The sequence below is a fragment of the Ovis aries genome, chromosome 3, assembly GCF_016772045.2.
Source record: "Ovis aries strain OAR_USU_Benz2616 breed Rambouillet chromosome 3, ARS-UI_Ramb_v3.0, whole genome shotgun sequence".
NCBI lineage: Eukaryota > Metazoa > Chordata > Mammalia > Artiodactyla > Bovidae > Ovis > Ovis aries.
This window is the reverse complement of record NC_056056.1, coordinates 182,976,861-182,995,640: the sequence shown is the minus strand read 5'-3', so window position 1 is coordinate 182,995,640 and position 18,780 is coordinate 182,976,861. Positions and strand designations below refer to the sequence as shown.

Genomic DNA, 18,780 nt, shown 5'->3' with positions numbered 1-18,780 from the left:
TTGGCAAACTGATCTCTGATTCCTCTGCCTTTTCCAAATTCAGCTTGAACATCTGGAGGTTCACGGTTCATATACCATTGAAACCTAGCCTGGAGAATTTTGAGCATTACTTTGCTAGCGTGTGAGATGAGTGAAATTGTGTGGTAGTTTGAACATTCTTTGGCATTGCCTTTCTTTGGAATTGGAATGATAACTGACCTTTTCCAGCCCTGTGGCTACTGCTGTTTCCCAAATTTGCTGGCATATTGAGTGCAGCACTTTCACAGCATCATCTTAGGATTTGAAATAGCTCAATTGGAATTCCATCACCTCCTCTAGCTTTGTTTGTAGTAATGATTCCTAAGGCTCAATCGACTTTGCACTCCAGGATATCTGGCTCTAGGTGAGTGAGCACAACATCATGGTTATCTGGGTATGAAGATCTTTTTTGTATAGTTGTTCTGTGTATTGTTGCCACCTCTTCTTAATATCTTCTGCTTCTCTTAGGTCCATATCATTCCTGTCCTTTATTGTGCCCAGCCTTGCATGAAATGTTCCCTTGGTATGTCTAATTTTCTTGAAAAGATCTCTAGTCTTTCCCATTCTATCAGCTCAGTTCAGTCACTCAGTCGTGTCTGACTCTTTGCAACCCCATGGACTGCAGAATACCAGGCTTCCCTGTCCATCACCAACTTCCATTCTATTGTTTTCCTGTATTTCTTTGCATTGATCACTGAGGAAGGCTTTCTTATCTCTCCTTGCTATTCTTTGGAACTCTGCATTCAAAAGGGTGTATCTTATCTTTTCTCCTCTGCCTTTCATTTCTCTTCTTTGCACAGCTATTTGTAAGGCCTCCTCAGACAGTCATTTTGCCTTTTTGTATTTCTTTTTCTTGGGAATGATCTTGATCACTGCCTCCTGTACAGTGTCACGAACCTCCATCCATAGCTTTTCTGGCACTCTGTCTATCAGATCTAATCCCTTGAATCTATTTGTCACTTCCACTATATAATCAATTATAAGGGATTTGATTTAGGTCACACCTGAATGGTCTAGTGGTTTTCCTTACTTTCTTCAATTTAAGTCTGAATTTGGCAATAAGGAGTTCATGTTCTGAGCCACAGTCAGCTCCCGGTCTTGTTTTTGCTGACTGCATAGAGCTTCTCCATGTTTGGCTGCAAAGAATATAATCAATCTGATTTTGGTATTGACCATCTGGTGATGTCCATGTGTAGAGTCTTCTCTTGTGTTGTTGGAAGAGGGTGTTTGCTATAACCAGTGTGTTCTCTTGGCAAAACTGTTAGCCTTTGCCTTGCTTCATTCTGTACTCCAAGGCCAAGCTTGACTGTTACTCCAGGTATCTCTTGACTTCCTACTTTTGCATCCCAGTCCCCTATAATGAAAAGGACATCTTTTTTGGGTGTTAGTTTTAGAAGGTCTTGTAGGTCCTCATAGAACCACTCAACTTCAGCTTATTCAGCATTACAGATTGGGGCATAGACTTGGATTACTGTGACATTGAATGGTTTGCCTTGGAAACGAATGGAGATCATTCTGTTATTTTTGAGACTGCATCCAAGTACTGCTTTTCAGGCTTCCCTTGTGGCTCAGTTGGTAAAGAATCTGCCTGCAATGCGGGAGACCTGGGTTTGATCCCTGGGTTGGGATGATCCCCTGGAGAGGGGAAAGGCTACCCACTTCTGTATTCTGGCCTAGAGAATTCTATGGATTGTATAGTCCGTGCGAGTAGTAGATACAATGGAGTAGTAGATACAATGGTCATCTGAGTTAAATTCACTTATTCCAGTCCATTTTAGTTCACTGATTGCTAAAATGTTGATGTTCATTCTTGCCATCTCCTGTTTGACCACTTCCAATTTACCTTGATTCATGGACCTAACATTTCAGGTTCCTATGCAATATTGTTCTTATAGCATCGGACTTTACTTCCATCACCGGTCACATCCACAACTGGATGTTGCTTTTGCTGTGACTTCTTCATATACTCTACCATTAATTTGCTCTTTTCAATCCTGGACTATTTCACCTCTTCCAGCAATAAGTAAATAAAAATAAACAAATATTCAATAAAGGAAATTTATTCAAATCAGGCAGTATAGAAAGATTTAGACAAATTCTACCAGAACTTTATTTTAATTTATAAAAGTACAGAAAGTGGTATTAATATTTATATGCAAATATATGTGTACCACATTTCATCCATCTTAGGACATGTTTTTTCTCGTTTTACTTTTTCACATCTCTGAAATTGGGTTTCATCTTTAAATCAATGGCATCATATAATTGCTAAAACCCAAATAGCTCCTGATAAAATATACCATTGTATATGTGTTGTAAACTTGGTCATTGAGGGGTTTGATTTTTTTTGGTAATAATGATAAAAATACATAGCATGAAATTTACCATCTTAAGTGTATAATACCGTAGTGTTAACTCTCTGCACATTATTGGACAACATACTCTCAAGCTTTTCCCTCTTGCAAAACCAAAGCTCTACACCCACTGAACAACTGCTCCCCTTTTCTCCCTCTTCCAACCCACAGCAACTACCAACCTATTTTCTAAGAGTTTGACTCCTTTAAATACCTCATAATAAGTGAGTTTATGCATTGTAGATCTGCATGGTGGGTTTAAATGCATTTAAAATCTGTCCAAAGAGATTTCACTATAATCTGGAATTAAAACAAAGATCTTAGAATACATTTAGAAAGATACAGAAATAGAGCAACAGGTATAAATGTGGTATGAATAATATTAGTAATGGGTGCAAACATGATATTAGCAAATACTTGTCAGAGATGTATCTCCATATTTCCTACCCAAAACCAAAGGAAAACTCAAGCATTTTAGGGGATGTAGCCCCTGGAACTAACAAACTAATCTTTATATTCTGTTTCTGCCTACTTCATAGGCTACTGTTTCACAGCACTAAACTGGCCTATGGAAAGCATGTACATCAATACTTACTGCTAATTAAGCAACCAAAATAGTTAGTAACACATGGAAAGCTTGAGTATTCAGTATCTTTGAGCTGTATTTCCTGAAGAGTGTAATAGTATAGAATTGCATTCCATTAATCCATGCTCTAATTGTCCTGGCAACCAATAAGATAGTTTAACAACTTTTATATAAGACATGTTTAACAAATCACAAACAAACCACTACAACAAAAACTAAATTAAAAAACAAGCCCATAACGTAGGTAGCAGAAAGATGTGAGGATCTGTCACAGGGATAAAGAAAAAAAATTTTTTTAACTTCCTATATGTTCCAGATGTAAGTAAATTTCCCAAATATTTCATGCATTATTCATTCATTCAGTCAGTCAGTCAGTCTTGGAGGTGGTATATCCTTTGAGATTAAATATTTTGGTACTGATCAACATTTTCAAAAATATTTATTTATTTGGCTGCACCAGGTCTTAGTTGTAGCACACAGGACCTTTAGCTGTGGCATGCGGTATCTAGTTCACTGACCAGGGATTGAACCCGAGTCCCCTGCACTGGGAACGCAGAGTCTCAGCCACTGGACCACCAAGGAAGTCCTTTGATCAATAATTTTTGATCTAATGGGATAAAAAGAAGGGATGTGGACGGCTATGGTGATTGCTAAAATGTAAATGTGATAACATCATTTCTGGCTTAAAACTTAAAAGCCTCCTGCATCAGAATAAAGTCTTCTTTTTAAAATTGAAGTACAGTTGATTTACAAGGTTGTGTCAATTTCTGCTATACGGCAAAGTGACTCAGTTACAATTTTTATATTCATTTTCATTATGGCTTACCCCAAGACACTGAATATAGCTTCCTGTGCTATACAGTGGGACCTTGCTGTCGATCCATTGTATACGTTAACAGTTTGCTTCTGCTAACCCCAGACTCCCAGTCTACCCTTTCTACCCCCTGCCCTTTGGCAATCACAAGTCGTTTATGTCTGTGAGACTGTTTCTGCTTTGTAGATAGGCTCATTCATGTCATATTTTAGATTCCGATACACAAGTGACATCATATGGTATTTGTCTTTCTCTTTCTGATTTCACTTAGTATGATAATCTCTAGTTCCATCCATGTTGCTGCAAACGGCATTCTTTCCTTTAAAGTTCTAACTCTTTACCATGACATACAAAATTCTTGATCTGATCTTACTTTTTCTCCAGCTTCACTTCTTTCTTCCCATGTCCTATAAGTGCAACTTTGTCCGTCTCTCTCCCATCCCCTTCCTCTTCTGCCTTTCTTTCCCTTGTGTGTTCTGCTCCTTATACTAGGGTAACTATTTATCTCCTCCACCAGGTCAACTCTTCACTTTGAAGTCTCCTTTAATTTTGACATCCTCTAGGAACTTGAAACTTGAGGTTTCAAATCTCATGGAATAAAAGGTTCCATGATGCCATGAACCATGTTCTTTAGAAAGTAACTGCTTTCTTTCCAGTTTCTAAACAATTTTTAAAAAGATATTGACTGATCACTTTCCTTTAAGGAACAACAGTTATCAATATAAGTACAAGCCACACTTGTACCTTGACAGTTTCAGTTGACACCTCCAGTTCCAGTTCAGTCGCTCAGTCGTGTCCGACTCTTTGCGACCCCGTGAATTGCAGCACGCCAGGCCTCCCTGTCCATCACCATCTCCCGGAGTTCACTCAGACTCACGTCCATCAAGTCCGTGATGCCATCCAGCCATCTCATCCTCTGTTGTCCCCTTCTCCTCCTGCCCCCAATCCCTCCCAGCATCAGAGTCTTTTCCAATGAGTCAACTCTTCGCATGAGGTGGCCAAAGTATTGGAGCTTCAGCTTTAGCATCATTCCTCCCAAAGAAATTCCAGGGTTGATCTCCTTCAGAATGGACTGGTTGGATCTCCCTGCAGTCCAAGGGACTCTCAAGAGTCTTCTCCAACACCACAGTTCAAAAGCATCAGTTCTTTGGTGCTCAGCCTTCTTCACAGTCCAACTCTCACATCCATATATGACCACAGGAAAAACCATAGCCTTGACTAGATGGACCTTAGTCGGCAAAGTAATGTCTCTGCTTTTGAATATACTATCTAGGTTGGTCATCAGTTGACACCTCAGATGTGTGCAAATGTTCTAAGAAGTAGAAATAGTCTTTATTTCAGGGCTTCCCAGATGTCACTAGTGGTAAAGAAAGTACCTGCAATGCAGGAGACATGGATTCAGTCCCTGGCTTGGGAAGATCCTCTGGAGGGAGACATGGCAACCCACTCCAGTAGTCTTGCCTAGAGAATCCCATGCATGGAGGAGCCTGGCAGGCTACAGTTCATAGGGTCACAAAGAGTTAGACACAACTGAAGGGACTTAGCACACATGCATTTTCTTACAAAGGCTATTAATATATGCAATACCTGGTCAAGATACAGAAATAGAGATTAAATTGTGAAGTGAAAGTCACTCAATTGTGTCTGACTCTTTGCGACCCCATAGACTATACAGTCCATGGAATTCTCCAGGCCAGAATATTGGAGTGGGTAGCCTTTTCTTTCTCCAGGGGATCTTCCCAATCCAGGGATCGAACCCAGGTCTCTTGCATTGAAGGTTGATTCTGTATCAGCTGAGCCACAAGGGAAGCCCAGAGATTAAATTAACATATTATAAATTATGCATATACATAAACAATTGAAATCTCAACTTGCGCCAACTCAAAATATCATACTGTTTACTAAATTTCTATTAAAATAAATATATCATCTTCAATTAGGTCTTCTTGAATTTATCTTCTGTATTGTGAACAACAAAATCAAGGAGCATCATTTATCAACCAGATATAAAAGGGTTAAGTCACAACTCACTGCAGTTGGCTACCAACCCTATTCCCTGAGATGAAATCAGGATGAAAAAACAGGATGAGCACTCTGTGCTGAGGATAACAGGCCTTTAAATAGTTAGATGTATATCTCAGAAAGAATTTAAGTTACCAGATTCTTGTATCTTTTCATACATAGAAAAGCCCTAAAATCATTACCTTAAGATAGCTCTTCTTGGTGACTACTATAATCTTTTACCAAGATGTATGCATGACTATGGGCTTCCCTGGTGGCTCAGATTGTAAAGAATCTGCCTGCAATGCAGGAGACAGAGTTTGGATTGCTGGGTCAGGAAGATCCCCTGGAGAAGGGAATGGCAATCCACTCCAGTATTTTTGTCTAGAAAATTCCATGGACAGAAGAGCCTGATGGGCTACAGTCCATGGGGTCGCAAAGAGACAGGACTGTGCAACTCACACACACACACACACACACACACACGACTACATGTATATCATAGGCAAAAAATTCATAAATATAAACTGGTTCCTCCCCAACCTCTTCAGAGAAGTTTACTCGGTTATTGACAGACTGTCTCCTGGGCTATAGTCTTCAGTAAGACTCTGAATAAAACTTGAAACTCTTAAAATTCATTGTTGTTGTTCAGTTGCCCAGTCGTGCCTGACTCTTTGCGATCCCATGTACTGCAGCATGCCAGGCCTCCCTGTCCCTCACCATCTCCCAAAGTTTGCCCAAGTTCATGTCCATTACATTGGTGATGCCATCTGATGCCCTCTTCTCCTTCTGCTTTCAGTCTTTCCCAATGTTTCATACTGTGGGTTTTTCTTTAAGTGAACAATTTTTCAGCCCCTAATACTACTACATAAAGTCAGTATAATTCATGCCTTTTAGTAACCTTTATTACTTTAATGATATTTACATAAATTCCTAATTAATTTATAATTAATTTACTGAGGAAATAACACAATTTATTATTAAAGCAAGAGAAATATTTTTCTTTCTCTAGGCCACAGGACTGGAAAAGGTCAGTTTTCATTCCAATCCCAAAGAAAGGCAATGCTAAAGAATGCTCAAACGATGGCACGATTGCACTCATCTCACATGCTAGTAAAGTAATGCTCAAAATTCTCCAAGCCAGGCTTCAGCTATAATATGTGAACTGTGAAATTCCAGATGTTCAAGCTGGTTTTAGAAAAGGCAGAGGAACCAGAGATCAAATTGCCAACATCCGCTGGATCATGGAAAAAGCAAGAGAGTTCCAAAAAAACATCTATTTCTGCTTATTGATTATTTCAAAGCCTTTGACTATGTGGATCACCATAAACTGTGGAAAATTCTGAAAGAGATGGGAATACCAGACCACCTGACCTGCCTCTTGAGAAACCTGTATGCAGGTCAGGGAGCAACATTTAGAACTGGACATGGAACAACAGACTGGTTCCAAATAGGAAAAGGAGTACCTCAAGGCTGTATATTGTCACCCTGCTTATTTAGCTTATATGCAGAGTACATCATGAGAAACGCTGGGCTGGAAAAAGCACAAGCTGGAATCAAGATTGCTGGGAGAAATATCAATCACCTCAGATATGCAGATGACACCACCCTTATGGCAGAAAGTGAAGAGGAGCTAAAAAGCCTTTTGATGAAAGTAAAAGAGGAGAGTGAAAAAGTTGGCTTAAAGCTCAGCATTCAGAAAACAAAGATCATGGCATCTGGTCCCATCACTTCATGGGAAATAGATGGAGAAACAGTGGAAACAGTGTCAGACTTTATTTTGGGGGGCTCCAAAATCACTGCACATGGTGACTGCAGCCATGAAATTAAAAGACGCTTACTCCTCGGAAGGAAAGTTATGACTAACCTAGATAGTACATTGAAAAGCAGAGATATTACTTTGCCAACAAAGGTCTGTCTAGTCAAGACTATGGTTTTTCCAGTAGTCATGTATGGACGTGAGAGTTGGACTGTGAAGAAGGCTGAGCACCAAAGAATTGATGCTTTTGAACTGTGGTATTGGAGAAGACTCTTGAGAGTCCCTTGGACTGCAAGGAGATCCAACCACTCCATCCTAAAGGAGATCAGTCCTGCATGTTCATTGGAAGGACTGATGCTGAAACTGAAACTCCAATACTTTGGCCACCTCATGCAAAGAGTAGACTCATTGGAAAAGACCCTGATGCTGGGAAGGATTGGGGGCAGGAGGAGAAGGGGACGACAGAGGATGAGATGGCTGGATGGCATCACCAACTCGATGGACATGAGTTTGAGTGAACTCCAGGAGTTGGTGATGGACGGGGAGGCTGGTGTGCTGTGATTCATGGGGTCGTAAAGAGTCGGACATGACTGAGCGACTGAACTGAACTGAACTGAACTGAGTGAGATTAAAATGAGTGAATCTGCTATAAAGTGTTGATTTCTCTTAAATTCTAGTTTTGGAAGTGATGTTCTGCCAACAGCTGAAATTGCTTATTGATTCATTTTTTTTTTCTTGAGTGTTCCTTTTTGGTTTTATCTTATTTATTAGGGACTAGACCAATCTGAGACTGGTTATGTTAAAATTAAATTGAATGTTTGTTTAAAACATTTTAATTAGAATTGAGACATAATATATACATAATTTTTGCTACACTAGAACATATAAAGATAATATTTAAGGAACGTGAATTAGTTTAGTCTTTTTATGCATTTTGCTAGTCTGATTTTGTGTTAATTCACAGGAAACGGGTGATTCTGGGCTGCCAGCTCCTCTCCATACAGTGGCTCCACCATGGTTAAGGGCTCAGGTTCCCCCACTGGCCACTCTGCATTCTAGGGGGCAGTTGGAGAAGATGTCCAGTGTGCTAAAGTCAGGCCTGAAGGTGACACACATTACTTTTGCCCACAAAACGTTTTGAAGAATTTAGTTAGGTGGCTCCACCTAACTGTAAGGGAAGATTCAAATCTGTCTCTTAGTGTGCCTAAGGAAAGATACATGATTTAGTCAGCATTCAGCAGTGTCTCAGTCACGGAGACGTGGAGTATAAGCAACTATGTATTGCATACATCTCTGTATTTCAGGACCCAGCATAGTTCTCACTCAACATGTGGTAATGAATTACTATCGAACTTTCTGTTGGCTATATAAGCAAATAAAATAGTACATAAGGACTATATCATCATTTATAATGATTTTCAAAATTTTTGTTCTATTCTAGCCTATAATAACTTGAGATCAAATAAAGTTCTGTTGACCTCTTATTTATTTAATGTTGCAAAAATATAGTCATCAAATGCAAAGTCCTTTAGAAATGGTTTCTATCAGAAAATAATAAGCATCATAACCTTTAGAGGAAATGTCAGATGATGTATGAATGCCTGAAAATACGACATCCACTGTTGTAAACTAATATGTAATGTGAACAACTTGAGCCAAGAAATAGAAATATGTATAATGTAGACAAGTCAAAATATCCAAATGAGGAAGCATTAAACTGCTGCCTTACATATGTCTGATAAGATATCTTTTTGCTCCAAATAGATATGTTTACTGCAGTTCTCCACAGAAAGAGTAAGCGCCGATACTGAATAGTAGCAGGGAGGCACCTGGCGGGGAACTTTTCATCAATAGCCAGTTCTTTAAAAGAGAAGATTGCCATCATCTTCTCACTTAAAAATAGGTCGCTCTGAAGTAGGTTGCTGCTGTTGCTGCTGCTAAGTCACTTCAGTCGCGTCCGACTCCGTGCGATCCCATAGACAACAGCCCACCAGGCTCCCTCGTCCTTGGGATTCTCCAGGCAGGAACACTGGAGTGGGTTGCCATTTCCTTCTCCAATGCATGAAAGTGAAAACTGAAAGTGAAATCGCTCAGTCGTGTTTGGCTCATCGCGACCACATGGACTGCAGCCTACCAGGCTCCTCCGTCCATGGGATTTTCCAGGCAAGAGTACTAGAGTGGATTGCCATTGCCTTCTCCAGTGTGGTATTATTGATTGCAACACCACCTTTTTTTTTTTTTTTTTTTTTGCTCCCACCCCACATTGCCTTTTTATTGAACCAAATAAATTATGTTAAAAAACCTGCATTTAAGTTATAGTTAACTTATGCATACGGAGGTAAAACCTCTTTCATTATTCATTTATATGTGAAAGCACTTGTTTAAATCACTTCTGATATCATGTAGTGTAGTAGATAACACAATTACAGAGAAAGAGTAACAACAGTTACAATACAGTGATACAGGGATAATAAATCCAAAGGGAGCAAAAGCTCCTTTTAACAAGGTCAGAATGGATGCATTAGAAACTATGCGTGTAGTTTCTTCTAAAGTGAAAGTGAAGTCGCTCAGTCGTGTCCGACTCTTTGCGAGCCCGTGAACTGTAGCCCACCAGGCTCCTCCGCCCATGGGATTCCCTAGGCAAGAATACTGGAGTGGGTTGCCATTTCCTTCTCCAGGGGAATCTTCCCGACCCAGGGATTGGACCCAGGTCTCCCGCACTGCAGGCAGACGCTTTAACCTCTGAGCCACCAGGGAATCCCAGTTTCTTCTAAAGGGTACATTTATTGGCGTAATGGCCAAGGAGACTAAGACAGTTGAACTGCCTCGTAAAAGGCTTCTTGAGGAGGACTGGGTTATGGGACATACTTCAGGGAGATGGAAGAGATGTTACCTGGGTGAAGGTCCATCCGAGAAAAATGTGGGGTGACTTCCAAGGTGGGAGTGATGGCTGGGGAATTCTTTCTGCTTCAGCTGGGATACTTGGAACGCTGCTCTTTCACCTCCTATCTCTGTGGTTTTGTAACTCAGCTCTTCACTTTAATGAATTCTAAAATGCAGGTAAAAAATAAATAAATAAAAATAAAATGCAGGTAAGCAAACCAATGGGAAAAAAAATTCAATTTACTATTTAGCTGACGCTTCTAAAACATGACTCGACAAATTAAAGGAATCTGAAGAGCATTACTAACGAAGCCCCAAAAGTGTTTGTGGTGATGGAGGGGCTGATGTTCTTCAGGAAACCTGCGGATCGTCAGCGCCACCTTTTCTTTTACTTTCAAGCACCTTTTCACCTTTCTCTATCTCGATGCTCCCGGCAAGATTTTTTGGTTGAGTGAGATAAGGCCAGACTTTGGGGCAGAGCCTCAGGTAAGCATTCTAGCCGTGCAGTACTAAGTGACCCAGTATAAGTTCCGCATCTTGGTTTCCTTATCTGAAATACTTACCTCACTGGGTAGCTCTAAAACATAAGTAAGATCATTATCAAGGGCTCAGTAGCGTCTTGAGACACACGTGTGACCCTTGTCTTACGCGTCTGCGAGGATGGCAGGCCCTGTACAGAGTTCAGAGTAGCTGTTATGATCTCTTCTTTCTTCCGGAGCCCAGTGCGTGTGTCCCACCGGTGAGCGCGGCTGACCTTCGGAGCACTCCAGGTCTGCGTCGGCAGGTGAGCGCCCCCTCGGCTCCAGTCGGCCAGTGGAGGGGGAGGGGAGAAGGAAGCGGGAGGGGGCGGGGGAGAGGGAGGGCGGAGCTGCCCGGGACGCTCCCGGCGGCACCGCGCGTGCTGGGCTACTGCCCGGGAGAGACGAGGAGGCGGCAGCAGCAGTGGAGCTCACAGGCCGAGCTCTCGGCGCTCTCGGGGGTCTGCCGGTGATTGGTCCAGGGAGGAGGGGGTGGCGGTAGCCAGAACCCGCCGCTCTCGCGGCGGCGTCAGGTGAGAGCGCTAGCCGCAGAGACTCGGGCGTGGCGGCTGCCGCACAGGGAATCGGAGCCAAACTCGCTGCGCGGCCTTGCGCGTCCTGGGAGGAAGGGACGCGGAGACACTTGCAGACGACTCGAAGCAGAAGTTGCCCCTGTCGAGTCGCACGGAGTCTGTCATGGAAGCGACGCCCCCCTGGGTCAGGTCTCCCCTCAGGTGCCCGCCGAGCGCGCGCTCGCGGCTGGATGAGGGCGGGAGCGGGCGCCGAGCCGCGAATGAAAGCGGCCAGATGAGCGGCGAGGGCGACTACAACTTCAGGCGGGTGGCGATTCGGCGGAAGTCCAACCCCTCCTACCTGGCGCTCGGGACCCCGCGGCCCTGGAGTCGGCCCTCGTCGCACCTGGCTTGGGCCGAGTCGGCCACGTCCAGGGGCCAGGCCTCGGCAGACGCCCCAGGTAAGCGTCTCGGGAGGTAAGGGTGGGCGGGGGCGTTGTCGCAGGTGAGGGACCGCCTTTGCCCGGCAGGTGCGTCGGGTCCGCAGCAGCCGTGGGAGCCGGCGCCGAGAGTTTCCCGGGGGCCCGCGCCGGGCAGCCCAGCCACTTAGCGAATTGTGTCCCTTCCCCCAAAGGTCCTAGGCGGGAGCGCGCCTGGCACCGAACTACCTGTCCTGGAGGTCACTTACTAGGGAATTCCAGAAGTAAAGGATAACATTAAAAAAAAAAAAGTTTGGTTAGGAATTAATAAGAACCGTTTTCTACATACTGAGGTTTAAGTTTTTTCGCTAAATTGCTTCGGGCAGACCATGTGAAGGATTAATACAACGAATGCGGCAGGCTAGATCCACCCTGGTCCCGTAGACTCGTGTTTGAGTGACTTCGGACGAGCAATCGCGAGTGCTCCAGTTTTCCCTTTTGAAAAAGACGCCTGAGTGTGAAAAACTGCCGGTCTCTCAGAAGGAAACATATTCTTACTTTCAAGAACTTAAATTTTATTGTGTTTTTGTGTTGTTTAATTAAGATGATCAGTAATGCGGTATTTTGAATTCTGAATTATTGACTGTTATTCTTGGAAGAAATCCTGAAACTGACCTATTCCAGCCCACAATTTTTCTCCTTCTTTCTTTAAAGGCATTCTGTTCTCTCTAGGCAGGCTTGAAACTATGTAGGGCACACCAGGGATTTTTCTCTTGAATTGCGAAACTTTTCTTTAAAGTCCCTGCCCCCGGTTTTGCGCTCCTATTGTGCAAAAACCAGAGATGGCTTGTATGTAGACCAGTTATGAGGCAGAAACCTTATTTGAGTGGCGGAAATAATTCTTTTATTCACTTACACTCATTTTATTCTTATTAAGCAAAGCTGTTATGATGGTTTAAATGTGAAGTATCAGACAATTTTTTTCTCTGCCCTTGCCTTGAAGCTGTAGTATTCACAGGGCAGAAAAACATGATGGATGATGACTTACAAATTTATAGCTACATTAGATAAGGGAAGAAATAATGATGTGAGAAAATATATAAGTGAAAGTCGCTCAGTCGTGTCCGACTCTTTGCGACCCCATGGATTATACATATGCAGTCCATGGAATTCTCCAGGCCGCAATACTGGAGTGGGTAGCCTTTCCCTTCTCCAGGGGATGGGTAATTGAATCACAGTGCTTTAGCTCTCAATTTCCTTATCTTTAAAGTGAAGACTGGTGAAATAATCTCTAAAATCTCCTCCAGATTTAGCTGTGAGTCACTCTAAAATGAATAGAAGAGGATTTTCTTCCATTTTAAGTGAAAGTTCATTACTTTGTTTTGGAGTTATTTATTTATCAATTTTTAAATTGTTTGAGCTACTTGATTTTCTTAATCATCAGCAGTTTTCAGTTTGAGGGTAAAGGGATCCAGTTTCTTTACATCATTATTATTTAAAATTACTGTTACTTAAAATCACATGCTTAGTTTCAAACTCTGAGTCGGTGAACAGAGGATGAATTTCTCTCCTAGAAGTAGGAGTGAGCAGTCTGTAAACCATTTCTACAAGGCAGCTGTGCCTTTAGAAGAGTCCTTTCTTCTTTCTATTCTCTTTTTTCCTTAGGAGAAAATCCAGAACACTTTTTTTTTTAATTGAGGTGGAGAACCTGCAATAACTTTTCTAGATCTGTTAGGTTGTCTCAGTATTGTTTAAAAGAACTCAAAAGTTTTTGTTGCCATTATTTTCAAGATTGAAAATTAATTACTGTATGGAATAATTGTTTGTCTTTACCATAGTGTAATCTGTAGTATCTGTTGGAGAGTGATCTAATATTTTACAAAGTAGTCTGAAACTATTCAGTTTGGTGAGATGAAAACATTTTAGAAATTGCTTCCTTTTTTGAGTCTTATCTGCCTCCCTGTTAAGTTTTATCTGTTATCATTATATAAGTAAGATCCTCCCCTCATCAAAAAGTAAACCATGTTTAAATTTCCAAGAAATGCCAATTTACTCTGTAATACCTAGAAAAATATTTATAAATGAAAACTACAACATTTAGACCCATTGCATATGTAGTAGATGTTCCTTAGAATTGAAATGTTACCTTCTCTGTCGAAGAAGGAACAAAAACTGAAAGGTCAAGAATGTAGAGAATTCAGTTTAATGATGTTATGTTATATTCTATGATTGTGAAAGCCGTTATTTTTAGAGTTCTCTGCTTTTTCCTAAAAAAGAAAAAGAAGGCAGTCTACCAAGTACATCCTCCATATGTATCTGAACGGGGATGTCCTCATCCAGGTGAGGTAATTAAATTAAGACATAGGCTTTGGGGTCATATAGCGTCCAATTTCAAGTCCTTACACTGTCAGTTGTATGAATTGAATCAAGTTTCTTAATTTCTCAGTTTCGTCATCTGGACAGTGGAGATAACAGAACTTTTTAAGATTGTGGAAGGATAAAGTAAGCTTATATTGATGAATGTCTGACACAAACCAGCAATACAGCACATAGCAAAAGTCTGGCGCTGGGACTGGCACGTAAGAGACACTGTAATTACTTGTTGGATGAATGAAAATCCTTCTCCTGTGATGTTCATACTATTTATTGAGTGCATTTTCTGTACCAAGAACTGTGGTTTGTGACACACATGTAAGTATGTATGTGTGCGAATTTATTTCACAACAATTTTAGTAGATAGGGAGTATTATGTTCATTTTCCAGCTAAAGAAATTAAAGCCCAGAAAGTTTTACTAAACTTGCTGGGAATCTTAAACTAGTACTTGTTTAGCTAGTTTCAGATTCAGGTATGCCTGGCATTAAAGGCAGTGTTCTTACCACACTTCACATAAAGCATGTAATTCCATTATGGTAAAAACCTATATTTAAGGTATATTTTATGCACACAGCAGAGTGAAAATTTTCTTATTTTGTGTGTGTGCATGTGTTTTGTTTTTGGTCCAGCTTTTTTTCTGTTTTCCCTTTTTTCTTTTCCATAGTCTGAATATCCAAAGCCCTTGGGGTTGAGGGAGAGTGTATCTATTGAATATCATTGAAGGTAGCTTATCTCCTCAGTTATTCCTTAGTTTTATGAGAATCTTGAAGAATCTTTATTGAAGATGATTTTCTGTAGAAAATATATTTGCTTCTACTTCCAACCATGGCCACTTTGATTAGCCAAGCATTTCTCCGAAATTTAGCTCAGGTTTGCTGAGGGAAGATCAGCATTGTTGTCATTAATTTTTCCACTTAGGTTTGGTGTAGGTTTACAGACTTCTCTTGGATGGAAGGCAGATTTTTTCCTGAAAGTGAAAGTGACTCAGTCTTGTCTGACTCTTTGCAACCCCATAGACTGTCATGGCCAGAATAATGGTATACGTAGCCTGTTCCCTTCTCCAGGGAATCTTCCCAACCCAGGGATCGAAGCCAGGTCTCTTGCATTGCGGCAGATTCTTTACCAGCTGAGCCACCAGGGAAGCCCAGAAATACTGGAGTGGGTAGCCTATCCCTTCTCCAGGGGATCTTCCCGACTCCAGAATCGTCTCCTGCATTGCAGGCGGATCCTTTACCAGCTCAGCTATCAGGGAAGCCCTAGGCTGTTCTTTTTACCAAGGTGTAACTCCTTCAGTGTGGGTTCCAGGTTCAGTCCCTTTCGAGTTTCACAAGCTCAAGACTCATGTCCTGTACTGCCAGGGCGGAAGTTCCTGGGCTCTAGGTTCTACCACCTAGGTTTAGGCTTATTTATTTATTTATTTATTTATTTTTTCTTTTTTACTCTTGTCCTTAGGAATCTCCTTTGTTTTCTTATGATTTCAGCAATGCATTTAAAAGCATATCTGTTGTAATTTATTCAGCATCTGGGTCCTTTGTGGTCAAGGGCTTTCCACGCTATTTGATGTGCAGACTTCCTATAAGTAGATTTCATTTTTCCATTTCTCACCCTTGTTAGGATGCAAGGCAGATTTTTCCCGAAAGTGAAAGTGGCTCATGGACTATAGAGTCCATGAATTTCTCCAGGCCAGAATACTGGAGTGGGTAGCCTGTTTCTTTCTCCAGGGCATCTTCCCAACCTAGGGGTCTTTTTTCAAAGCATACTCCAATATCCTGTGCACTTTTAGAGGACTAATTTTACCTTTGTTGAAGAAGGAGGGATGAAGATTCAGCTTATAGCAGTAAGAGTAATTGTAGGCTTCTCAGGTGGCTCAGCAGTAAAGAATCTGCCTTCAATGCAGGAGACACAGGTTCCCTCCCTGGGTCAGACAGGTCCCCTGGAGAAGGAAATGGCAACGCACTCCAGTATTCTTGCCTAGGAAAGTCCATGGACAGAAGAGCCTGGCAGGCTACAGTCCATGGCGTTGCACAAGAGTTGGACATGAGTTAGGGCCCAAACAAAACAGTAAGAGTAATTGTTTTTATTGAATGCTGGTTGTGAACCAGGACTGTTTGTGTTTTACTTATTTTTATGACAGCACTGCAAGATAGATGGTATTATCATTTTAGAGGAAAGGAAAAACCAAGTTTCAGCGCTCTGCAACCAGTCTAATCTTCTGAGAGAGAATTTGAACCAGGTCTCTCTGATTCCAGTACTCACATGCTCATAATACGTACTTATAATACTAGTTCTTGAGGTTTCTTAGGCTTCGGAGGCAAAGTGCAGTGCAAGTACTGTGTTTCACATATGTTAGGGTTAATGTTGTTTGTAGCAATAACAAGTGCATATTATATTTGAAAAAATGATCTAAGCAAACTATCTAAAGATTTATAATAAAGTGGTAATGGTGATCTTATCAGTTATTCTTAGAAGCTGCTTAAGAGTGACTTTGAAATAAGAAAAGTCCTTCAGAGAAATAGGAGCCGGGAAGAGTTTTCTTATTTCTTGGAAGGCCAAGAGCAGTTTAAAGAGTAGTCAGTCGTCTTTCAGTGAGTAGCTAGGTAAGCTTGGGAACCTAGGAATGTTGAGAGAGTTTTAATCCATAGTTGTGTTTTTGCTTGCATTCCTTTCCTCTACTGAGAAAAACTTAGGGTCATGGATCTAACTGGTAACAGAGAAGACAACCTGGACCTGTTGGGGTAGGAATTAGAGATTGGCTCAAGGCCGTTATTTCTGTGCTTCTTGGGCATGTGGATTTGGTCTTAAAATAGTTAGGGTTTTATAGGCATACTTTGCTTTATTGTATTTCAAAAATACTGTGTATTTTTTCTTTTTTTTCCCCCACAAATTGAAGGTTTGTGGCAACCCTGTGTCAAGTCTTTTGGCACTTTTTTCCCTACAGCGTTTGCTCACCTTGTGTCTCTGTGTCACATTTTGATAATTTTTGTGATGTTTCAAACATTTTCATTATTATTATATTTGTTATGGTGATTTGTGAACAGTGATATATTTGATGTTACTGTTGTAATTGTTTTGAGGCACCACGAACCTCATCCATAAAGACTATAAATGCATGTGTTCTAACTGCTTCACCAACTGGGCTTTCCCCTGTCTGTCCCTCTCCATGGGCTTCCCTATTTCCTGATACACAATACTGAAATTTAGCCATTTAATAACCCTGCTGCTGCTAAGTCACTTCAGTCGTGTCCGACTCTGTGTGACCCCATAGACGGCAGTCCACCAGGCCCCGCCATCCCTGGGATTCTCCAGGCAAGAACACTGGAGTGGGTTGCCATTTCCTTCTCCAATGCATGAAAGTGAAAAGTGAAAGTGAAGTCGCTCAGTCCTGTCTGAGTCTTCATGACCCCATGGACTGCAGCCTTCCAGGCTCCTCCGTCCATGGGATTTTCCAGGCAAGAGTACTGGAGTGGGGTGCCATTGCCTTCTCCGGAGCAAGGCCCTAACTCTCCTTAATTCTGTTAAGGCCAAGAGAGGTGAGGAAACTGTACAAGAAAAGTTGAAAGCAAGCAGAGGTTGGTTCATGATGTTTAAAAAAAGAAGTCATCTTCATAACATAAAAGGACAAGGTGAAATAGGAAGGATGACTTGGAAACTGTAGCAACTTACCCAGAAGATCTATCTCAGATAATTAATGAGGGTGGTTACACTAAACAACAGATTGTCAGTGTAGGTGAAACAGCCTTCATCGGAGGAAGATGCCATCTAATGCTCTCATAGCTAGAGAGAAGGCAGTGCCTGGCTTCAAATCTTCGAAGGACAGGCTGACCCTCTTGGTAGGGGCTAATCCACTTGGTTACTTGAAGTTGAAGCCATTGCTCATTTACCATTCGGAAAATCCTATAACTCTTTAGAATTATACCATATCTACTCAGTCTGGGCTTTAGAAATAGAACAAGAAAGCCTGGATGACAGAACATCCATTTACAACCATGATTTACTGAATATTTTAAGCCCTACTTCTCAGAAAAAAAGATTCCTTTCAAAATGTTGCTGCTCATTGACAGTGCACCTGGCCACTCAAGAGCTCTGATGGAGATGTTTATGTTGTTTTCATGCCTGCTAACACAGCATCCATTCTGTAGTCCATGGATCAAAGAGTCATTATTTCTTCTTCTTGTTCCTAAAATTAGTTAATTAATTTGGCTACACCTTGCAGCTTGTGGGATCTTAGTTCCCTGACCAGGGATTGAATCTATGCCCTCAGCAGTGAAAGTACCTAGTCCTCACCAGTGAACTACCAGGGAATTCCTATTTGCTTCTATTTAAATCTCTTTTCTTGGTCTTGATTTTCGTACTTCACTGGATCTACAAGTTTATTCCTTTGACTAGCTCATTTCTGTCCTTTCTCTCTTCCAGCATTCCCATTTTCTCTTTCCCTTAATTTCCTGCCTCCTCTATTCTTTGGTGGTGTCATCCACCCCCTGGGCTTGTTTTTCTTAATCTGTGTTTTTGCTGTTTAATCACTAAGTCTTGTTCCACTCTTGC

At 41.4% G+C, this 18,780-nt stretch overlaps 1 protein-coding gene across 1 annotated transcript in view; it reads left to right on the top strand.

Annotated features, from left to right (window-relative positions):
- The first annotated feature begins 11,323 nt into the window (after window positions 1–11,323).
- The window catches only part of FGD4 (FYVE, RhoGEF and PH domain containing 4), a 239,094-nt gene continuing 231,637 nt past the window's right edge, over window positions 11,324–18,780 (top strand). The window contains exon 1 of the mRNA XM_042247278.1: window positions 11,324–11,906. Within this exon, the coding sequence (XP_042103212.1) occupies window positions 11,630–11,906 (277 nt within the window). The 5' untranslated portion in view covers window positions 11,324–11,629. The remainder of the gene's footprint in view (window positions 11,907–18,780) is intronic.